Genomic DNA, 10643 nt, shown 5'->3' on the forward strand with positions numbered 1-10643 from the left:
CATACACTGTAGAACCCATCCCCCATACACTATAATACCCCCCCATACACTACAATCCCCTCCCTCCCCCCCACACTACAATCCCCTCCCTCCCCCCCACACTACAATCCCCTCCCTTCCCCATACACTACAATCTCCTCCCTTCCCCATACACTACAATCCCCCCCCCCCCCCCAACACACTACAATCCTCTCCCTCCCCATACACTATAACCCCCTCCCTCCCCATACACTATAACCCCCTCCCCCACACACTACAATCCCCTCTCCCCCCAACACTACAATCCCCTCCCCCCCCACACACACTACAATCCCATCCCCACACTACAATCCCCTCCCCCCCCCACACTACAATCCCCTCCCTCCCCCCAACACACTACAATCAATCCCCTCTCCCCCCCCCCCCACACACACTACAATCCCATCCCTCCCCCCATACTACAATCCCCTCCCTTCCCCAACACACTACAATCCTCTCCCTCCCCCCCACACTACAATCCCCTCCCTTCCCCAACACACTACAATCCCCTCCCCCCCCCCCAACACACTACAATCCTCTCCCTCCCCATACACTGTAGAGCCCCTCCCCCATACACTATAATACCTCCCCATACACTACAATCCCCTCTCTCCCCCCCCACTACAATCCCCTCCCTCCCCATACACTATAATCCCCCTCCCCCCACACTACAATCCCCTCCCCCCAACACACTACAATCCCCTCCCTCCTCCAACACTACAATCCCCTCCCTCCCCCCATACACTGTAGAGCCCCTCCCCCATACACTACAATCCCCTCCCTCCCCCATACTACAATCCCATCTCTCCCCGATACCCTCCCCCCCCCCCGCTACAATCCTCTTCCTCTCCCTCCCCATACACTGTAGAACCCCTCCCCCATACACTATAATACCCCCCCATACACTACAATCCGCTCCCTCCCCCCCACACTACAATCCCCTCCCTCCCCCCCACACTACAATCCCCTCCCTTCCCCCCCACACTACAATCCCCTCCCTTCCCCAACACACTACAATCCCCCCCCATACACTGTAGAGCCCCTCCCCCATACACTATAATACCCCCCCCCCACACTACAATCCCCTCCCTTCCCCAACACACTACAATCCCCTCCCCATACACTATAATCCCCTCCCTTCCCCAACACACTACAATCTTCCTCCCCATACACTGTAGAACCCCCCCATACACTACAATCCCCTCCCTCCCCCCCCCACGCTACAATCCCCTCCCCCCCACACTACAATCCTCTCCCTCCCCATACACTGTAGAACCCACCCCCCATACACTATAATACCCCCTCATTCACTACAATCCCCTCCCTCCCCCCCACACTACAATCCCCTCCCTTCCCCAACACACTACAATCCCCTCCCTCCCCCCCACACTACAATCCCCTCCCTTCCCCAACACACTACAATCCTCTCCCTCCCCATACACTACAATCCCCTCCCTCCCCATACACTATAACCCCCTCCCCCACACACTACAATCCCCTCTCCCCCCAACACTACAATCCCCTCCCTCCCCCCCCCACACTACAATCCCCTCCCCCCCCCACACTACAATCCCCTCCCTTCCCCAACACACTACAATCCCCTCCTCCCAACACACTACAATCCCCTCCCTCTCCCCCCACACTACAATCCCCTCCCTTCCCCAACACACTGTAGAACCCCCCCCCCCCCCATACACTACAATCCCCTCTCCCCCGATACCTTCCCCAACACACTACAATCCCCTCCCTCCCCATACACTGTAGAACCCCTCCCCCATACACTATAATACCCCCCATACAGTACAATCCCCTCCCTCCCCCCACGCTACAACCCCCCCCCCCCACGCTACAATCCTCTCCCTCCCCATACACTGTAGAACCCCTCCCCCATACACTATAATACCCCCCCCCATACACTACAATCCCCTCCCTCCCCCCCACGCTACAATCCCCCCCCCCCCCACGCTACAATCCTCTCCCTCCCCATACACAGTAGAACCCCTCCCCCATACACTATAATATCACCCCATACACTACAATGCTCTCCCTCCCCCCACGCTACAATCCTCTCCCTCCCCATACACTGTAGAACCCCTCCCCCATACACTATAATACCCCCCCCCCATACACTACAATCCCCTCCCTCCCCCCCACGCTACAATCCTCTCCCTCCCCATACACTGTAGAACCCCTCCCCCATACACTATAATACCCCCCCATACACTACAATCCCCTCCCTCCCCCCCCCACACTACAATCCCCTCCCCCCCCCACACTACAATCCCCTCCCTTCCCCAACACACTACAATCCCCTCCTCCCAACACACTACAATCCCCTCCCTCCCCCCCACACTACAATCCCCTCCCTTCCCCATACACTACAATCCCCTGTGTCCCCCCATACACTACAATCCCCCCCCACTACAACCCCCTCCCCCCATACACTACAATCCCCCCCCTTCCCCAACACACTACAATCCTCTCCCTCCCCATACACTATAATCCCCCTCCCCCAACACTACAATCCCCTCCCTCCCCCCAACACTACAATCTTCCTCCCCATACACTGTAGAACCCCCCCCCATACACTACAATCTCCTCCCTCCCCATACGCTACAATCCCCTCCCTTCCCATACGCTACAATCCCCTCCCTCTCCTCAACACACTACAATCCCCTCCCTCCCCCATACACTGTAGAACCCCTCCCCCATACACTACAATCCCCTCTCCCCCGATACCTTCCCCAACACACTACAATCCCCTCCCTCCCCCCCCACACTACAATCCCCTCCCCAAACACTGTAGAACCCCCCATACACTACATTCCCCTCTCTCCCCCCCACTTTACAATCCCCTCCCTTCCCCAACACACTACAATCCCCTCCCCATACACTATAATCCCCTCCCTCCCAAAACACTACAATCCCCTCCCTTCCCCAACACACTACAATCTTCCTCCCCATACACTACAATCCCCTGCTCCCCCCATACACTACAATCCCCTGCGTCCCCCCATACACTACAATCCCCTCCCCCACACACACACTACAATCCCATCCCTCCCCCCATACTACAATCCCCTCCCTTCCCCAACACACTACAATCCTCTCCCTCCCCATACACTGTAGAACCCATCCCCCATACACTATAATACCCCCCCATACACTACAATCCCCTCCCTCCCCCCACACTACAATCCCCTCCCTTCCCCATACACTACAATCCCCTCCCTTCCCCAACACACTACAATCCCCTCCCCAAACACTGTAGAGCCCCTCTCCCCCCCCCCACACTACAATCCCCTCCCTCTCCCCATACACTGTAGAACCTCCCCCATACACTACAATCCCCTGTGTCCCCCCATACACTACAATCCACCCCCATACACTACAATCCCCTCTCTTCCCCAACACACTACAATCCCCCCCCCCCCCACACACACACTACAATCCCCTCCCTCCCCGATACCTTCCCCAACACACTACAATCCCCTCCCTTCCCCATACACTGTAGAGCCCCTCCCCCATACACTGTAGAACCCCCCCAATACACTGTAGAACCCCCCCCCCCAATACACTGTAGAACCCCCCCCCCCATACACTACAATCCCCTCTCTCCCCCCTCCCCCCACACTACAATCCCCTCCTCCCAACACACTACAATCCCCTCCCTCCCCCATACACTACAATCCACCCCCATACACTACAATCCCCTCTCTTCCCCAACACACTACAATCCCCTCCCTCCTCCAACACACTACAATCCCCTCCCTCCCATACACTATAATCCCCCTCCCCCCAACACTACAATCCCCTCCCTCCCCCCAACACTACAATCTTCCTCCCCATACACTGTAGAACCCCCCCCCCCCATACACTACAATCTCCTCCCTCCCCATACGCTACAATCCCCTCCCTTCCCATATGCTACAATCCCCTCCCTCCCCCCATACACTACAATCCCCCGGGCAAAACTGTTGGAAGCGGTTGGCGTGCACGGGCGCGCGCGCGCGCGCTCGCGTGGACTTACTGCTAAATCTGTTTTTACAAATGTTTGACCACATATGTTCTAGCGCCCGTTAATTTAACAGGCTTAATGTCTAGTACTGTATATTCTGATTAAAACCGTAGTATCTGTATCATTAGTAGTAACCAAAATAAGCTTACGAAGGACTATTCTAGTCAGACCAACCTTTTGTTTGATTGTAATATGCAAATCTTTAAATGAGGACTGTATCTTTTGGATGAAAACTATTTAACCTAAGATATATAAAAAAGACATGCAGCCACACAAAGTTGGATAAAAAGCTGTTCAGTCTTAAACTGCATAAGGGGGGTTCTACTGTTGCTGCATTCTCACCGGGTCGCTTTCATGGGCACCCTTCTGCCCATGATTTTAAAGCACCCTAGGTGTGAATGACAAATATAGCACAATGCACATTTCAGATGACTTTCCTTTGAATGGCTCCTAAAAATTCTGTGCAGTTCTGTTGCGAACAACATGAAACATGTTGCCCAAAAGAAGCCCCTGAACTTCTTGGGTGACAAACCACGCAATTTTCCCCTGGTATAAATGCAGCCCTGGAGAGATAAAGATGTGAACTCCCATCCAAAGTTAGGGGTGGCAGCAGGGAGTGTAGATAAATTTGTAAAATGTCTAAATGTGTGTTTATTTACAGCTCCCTGTTCAGACCTCAGATCATAGGGGTTCAGGGCAGCCATCAGGGGGGGACAGCCCATACACATGTAGGGGGCCCAAGTGTTCCGAGGGGCCCGGCCACCCAGGTCCCAACCAACGAGACCGAGTTGTTGCTACTGTAGTAACTAGCAATTGCTAAAGACGGGTGGCTGCAGAGTAAGCCGGTGCAGCTGAAGGGTTGTCTCTTTGCGGGATTGCGCTGTCTCTTTGCTGAAAATATTAGGCTGTCTCTTTGCTGGATTGGGATGTTTCTTTGCTGAATATATGAGGCCGTCTCTTTACTGGATTGAGATGTCTCTTTTCTGAATATATGGGGATGTTGCTTTGCTGGATTGGATTCATTTTCACGTATTAAGTTGTAAGAGTGTTAAAATAGAAGTGAGTGCACTGTAGGACTTGGTGGGATGGCCAGTGGGTGGATTTGGTTGGACAGCCAAAGGGCGGGCCCTGCAAATTTTGATGGTCAGGCCCGGATGGGCCCAGGCCTAAAGCTGTGTAAGGGGCCCCAAAATTTCTGATGGCTGCCCTGTAGGGGTTTATTTACTAAAGCTGGAAAGTGCAAAATCAGTCACATGTTTTAATAAAACCAATCGGCTTCCAGGTTATTTTGCCAAAGCTGATTGGCTATCATGCACAGCTTCACCAGATTCTAAGTGCACCAGTTTTTAGTAAATCTACCACCACAGTGTCTGGCACAGAGAAGACTTCCAGCACCAGCTTCATTGGTAGCTCTGAAAGGTCATTTGACTAAATGCAAAGGGAACGGATGCTGGAAAATTGGAAAGCGTGTTACAATAACCATGTCCTTTACAAACACCCAAATGTCACCATGTCACACACTCTGGTTACACCTTCCATTGCTCACAAAAAGCTGCCCCTACTATAAAAATAACTAGTTGCTTGTGTTTTCCCTTGTGTACATATCAACACACACATCTATAATGCTGCACAAAACATGGCATCTGGGAGTGTGGGACTCTGATGCATTTACCCACAAGAACATTGGCATGCACTTGTCACAACAGTTATATTCCAAAGTGGATCCACACCCTGCTGCCTATAAAGTAACCTGTCAGCCTAAAAATATAGGAGCTTCTTTGTCTGAGTTCATGTTTAAGGTTTCTGGTATTATTGAGCCAGCCATACATGGATCAAAATTGGTCCAATTCAGCAGAGACTGGCTGAATTTCGTTCCATGTGTGGGCACTGTGGTTGTTCAGAAGTAGATCTACCAATCAACCTCTGTACAAACACCCTGTCAGATTTTCCCCACTCAATCAGCACTGCAGGCTATAAGCCCACAATCTGATCAGTGTATTACAGGGATCTTCAAACTATGGCCTTCCAGCTGTTGTAGAACTACACACCCCATGAAGCATTGTAAAACTCTGACATTCACAGACATGACTAGGCATGAAGGGAATTGTAGTTCCTGAACATCTGGAGGGCCATAGTTATAACACTCTTGGTGTATTATGATGCAGGGAAGTCTCCCCGTTGTCACAATACATTAGCCCAGCAGGGAGGATTCCCCTGTTCACATTGAGTGTGTGGATGTGGCAATACAGTCAGGTTTTTTTCGTTCAACCATACTCGCATGTCATGTGAATTGGATGTGGGGAAATCCACATCCAATTTGCACATATGTGAACCCCAGCCTTAACCTGCTCTTACTGGTTAATGTAACTGACCCAAAAGAAGCATTCAGGACAAGAATTCTTTACTAACTGCATGCTTATGTTAGGATACTAACAGAAATATGAGAGCTGCTATTATATTATAACATGACAGATTCCATTTAAGGCTCATCTCACAAGTACATAGATCTGCTACTAACAGCATTTTAGGTGGTTGTAATGACAGACTTTTTTTTTTTTTTTTTTTTTACCTTAAGACCCGGTTCACACTTCTGCGAGTGCCGGGTTCGCATGTAATGTCGGAGCGCACTGCTCCAACATTACATGCGATCAGCTGTGCGGTGCGAGTTTAGCCATACAGTTTGTATGGCTAAATTCGCATCGCACCCAGTGCAAACACGCACAGGAGGCATTTTTGCTGCCGCATCAGGATCGGATCGCACAGCGGTTCACACTTGTGCGATCCGATCCTGTGCGAACTGCACGATCGCACTGCGATATGCGATCAAACTGGGGGTGTCGTTAAGATTACATTGACACCCCCAGCGTATCGCATATGGCAGTGTGAACTGCTGGGGGTGCGTGTGCGATGCGGGAACAGGCTGCGAATTCGCACTTCCCGCATCGCAATAGTGTGAACCGAGCCTTAAGCAGATGTCCATGTTTCCTATTAATTTAAATAGTTTGTTTGTACCAAGCTGGTCCAAACTATTTCCTTCATTAACTATTTCCTTCATTGCTGCACTGGCCCTAGGCACTATATGTGGCTTCAGCTACATACAGTACACAGTGCTGGGTTCCCATATCATACCCAACTCAAAATATGAGTCAGTCCGAGCGACGCTCAGCCATTCATAGGCAGCTTTGTATTATGTGAAGGAATACAAAGTTTTCTGTGAATGACTGAGTTGGAAGGGTGGGCTGATGATGTCACTCTCTCCAACTTCATTCACAGAATACAAAGCTGCCTATGAATGACTGCACAAAATGATTCAGTCTAAGCAGGGCTCAGAGTGTGAGAAGGGAAGTCTGTCTCACAGCCAAAACCCAAACGTAGTTGAAGCTACATGCAGATTTATATAGTGCATGGAGACACTGCAACACTTAGTGAAGGAACTAGTTTGTTTGGACCAGCTTGGTCAGTGAAGGAACTACTGTAGTTTGTTTGGACCAGCTTGGTCAGTGAAGGAACTACTGTAGTTTGTTTGGACCAGCTTGGTCAACAAACTATTTAAAGTGACAGGAAACCTGGAAATCAGCTTTATTGCATTCTATGCATGCAGCTCATCCCTTATACTTATCCGAGTTTCGACTCAGCGCTGTGCATGAGACCAGAGCCTCTCTGCATCACCATTGTCAATCACAGCCAGTGGGGAAGGAGGGAGGGGGGTGTGGACTGAGCCACGCTGTGTGTGTTAATGGACACATAGTGCAGGCTCGGCAGTGAGCGTGCATATGAGTGCCCCCAAAGCAAGCGGCAGGGGACCCAAGAAGAAGAGGAGGATTGAGGCTGCTCTGTGCAAAACCATTGCACAGAGCAGGCAAGTATAACATGTTTGTTATTTTTAAAAAATAAAACATGATCAATGTAATATTGGTTCATTCACACTGGTACGACTTGGTCAGCCTGACAAGTCGTGCACCGTCGCTCCCATTGTGTAGTACAGGACCGGTTCTAATAGGCGCGACACAAGTCGCTCCGACTTAGAAAAAGGGTCCTGTACTACTTTGGGGCGACCTGGAGGTGACTTGCATTGACTTCCATTATGTGAAGTCCGTGCAAGTCGCGGTGCACGCGACTTCACAGGTCGCCCCCTAAGTCGGAGCGAACTAATGTGAACGGGGGCTTATTAGGGTAACTTCTAGTGAGAAATTATAGACTCTGTGGCATTGCTGACAACTTGTTCTAAAAATATTCAATGCTTAGCTGTCACATTTATTTAAAGGCTTCTGTATTTTTTCCAAGTCATTGACAAAGGGAGGAGTTTCCATATTAGGATTTAGGACTTGGCCCAGTCTGACTAGGTATATGGCTGCCGCATTGTCTACTTCTACTATATACAAGGGCAGAGAGATCTTGTCTTAGGAACTTGGCTGCTAATATTGTTCTTTGTATGGCTAAAAGATGAAAGCTAATGTCTATTTCTTACAGAAAAACAAATCTTTACAGCATGAGCACTATAATTATAAAAAATATTTTTCTTTGCAGTTACAAGACGGGCATTGGCATCAAACTATCTTCACGTTTCGGACACAGGACCCAACTAATTTACCGATCATAGACGTAATAAACCTCCCTCCATCCAAACCTGGGAAGAACCTTCACCTAGAAGTGGGGAGTGTCTGCTTCTTGTGAACTCTTACTCTGGTTTCTGCATCCACCTGACTTAAACCAACAGTCTTGAACCCTAAATGAACTGTTATCCTGAATGGATGAAGGCTGCCGAGTGACTTGCAAATATTAGTAGAGCTAATCCGGTTATCCTGGACCCCAATCCACTGCATTACAGAGGAACTTGGACTTGGGGGGGGTTTCCATCATGCCCCACCCCCATATTAATAGAATCTTCAGGGACAGGAAACGGAATAATCATTCTCCAGACTAGCTAACACCCACAGGAAAAGTGTGTTAGCCAAAGAAATAAGGAAAGATCATGAGGTCCACCAGTCACGTGCTTGAGCGATTACATGCAACAAGCCAAAAACAGTCTTCAGTCTGTCCTTATCCTCCCTTTCTGCCGGGGAGCTGGTAACAGACAAGAATTTTGGGTAACCTAGGCAGAAAGCATTGTGAAGTGCAATATAAAAAAATATGTAAAAGTAATATATTATTTAATGAGATTAAGAGTAGTATCTCCCCCCCCCTCCCCACATCTTTCCTGTGAAGGAACACAAAAAACCAAAGCTGTACTTACACAGAGGCGTGACTGATACAACAACGTGAGATAAAGGCGATCGGTGCTATTCCTCTCCCCTCCCCCCACTGTGAAAATCTCTGGTGCATTGAAGCTTGTTTTATTTTTTATTAAAGCTATTTAAAAGTTTCTGAAGGTGCTGATGATGACTTCCCACGCACATTTGTGGGAGGACACCTGGCTTTTATTATTTTAATAGGAGGAAGCTATGGTTGCTTCCTTATGTACAGCCCCCTTCACCCCTGAGACATTTTCTGGAAAATTCATGTCTGATCTCTTGGAATATGCTATATTAAAGGAATTCGTCAGAGACTGGCACTGCAAATGTTTACTTACCATCATATTCGCACTGACCTTTTTTGTTTCCTAGGGGCATGCCAACTAGGGCCCCATTCTGTCATTTTGTGGATCTTGAAAACTAAGTTTACATTTAATTGAATTTATATTAAAAAAAAAAAAAAATTGTCTGTTAAGAAACAGCTCAACTATCCAGAACAAAAAAAAATAGAATTCCAAACCATTTATAATTGGCAAAAAGAAAAAGTTCAAGAAAGAAAAAAGAAACGTATAAAGCACTATTTTCCTTGATTTTTAAACTTGTTGTATCGTGGTAATACAAACCCTACAGTGTGCGGATTAAGAGACTCGGGCATGAAGGGGTAAAAAAAAATAATAAAAATAATAAAATAGAAGATAAATTAAGAAAAAAATTAATTTAAATTAATCTGTTTATATATTTTAAGGGAATATTTTTGTAGGCTTGCGTACTGATGAAATTTGTACCAAAGTAATTTTTATTCATAGATATCTTTGTAGATTTTCATTTTTTTCACTGCTTGGTTGTATAAATTGCTTTTTCAGAGCTGTATGTTTTTTTTTTTGGCCAATTGCTGCTGTTGCCTGTGCATTTTGCTGCCTGCCTGCTTTTTTCACACCAGAAATGGGAAAAAAAAAAATCATATTTTTAATTTAAATGCATCCTTGTCCAGTCCCGGAATCTCTTCCCCCCATGTCTGTCACATTTCTCTTTGCTTTGTTAAAAGAGAATTAATGTTGCTTTTAAAACCCAACTGGCTTTGGAGTAAATTCTGTAGAGATTTTAGTTTCTATGTGTAAATTTGGAGCTAAAGAGAATTATGTTATCTGTCGTGTTCTATATTATATATTGTAATCTAGGCTGTACTGTACTGAGAATACCATGTTCTATGTTTAGAAAGGTCTATTGGGTATATTTTTTTTTCTTGTGAATGTCTGTTTTATGCTTTTGTTTTTTTGGGGGGGGTGGGGGGGGGTTGTTTTTCTGTTGTCAAATTCCACCTACAAATTCCAAGAAGGCAAGTTTCTTCCAAATACCTCAACATGTGACTTTGGGGC

At 47.9% G+C, this 10643-nt stretch overlaps 1 protein-coding gene across 1 annotated transcript in view; it reads left to right on the forward strand.

The window, feature by feature from the left end:
* Positions 1-9471, forward strand: part of COL27A1 (collagen type XXVII alpha 1 chain) — a 582809-nt gene extending 573338 nt beyond the window's left edge. The window contains exon 61 of the mRNA XM_082264626.1: positions 8564-9471. Within this exon, the coding sequence (XP_082120752.1) occupies positions 8564-8710 (147 nt within the window). The 3' untranslated portion in view covers positions 8711-9471. The remainder of the gene's footprint in view (positions 1-8563) is intronic.
* Positions 9472-10643: the final 1172 nt, after the last annotated feature.

Source organism: Pelophylax lessonae, assembly GCF_965119305.1.
Source record: "Pelophylax lessonae genome assembly, chromosome: 7".
Lineage (NCBI taxonomy): Eukaryota > Metazoa > Chordata > Amphibia > Anura > Ranidae > Pelophylax > Pelophylax lessonae.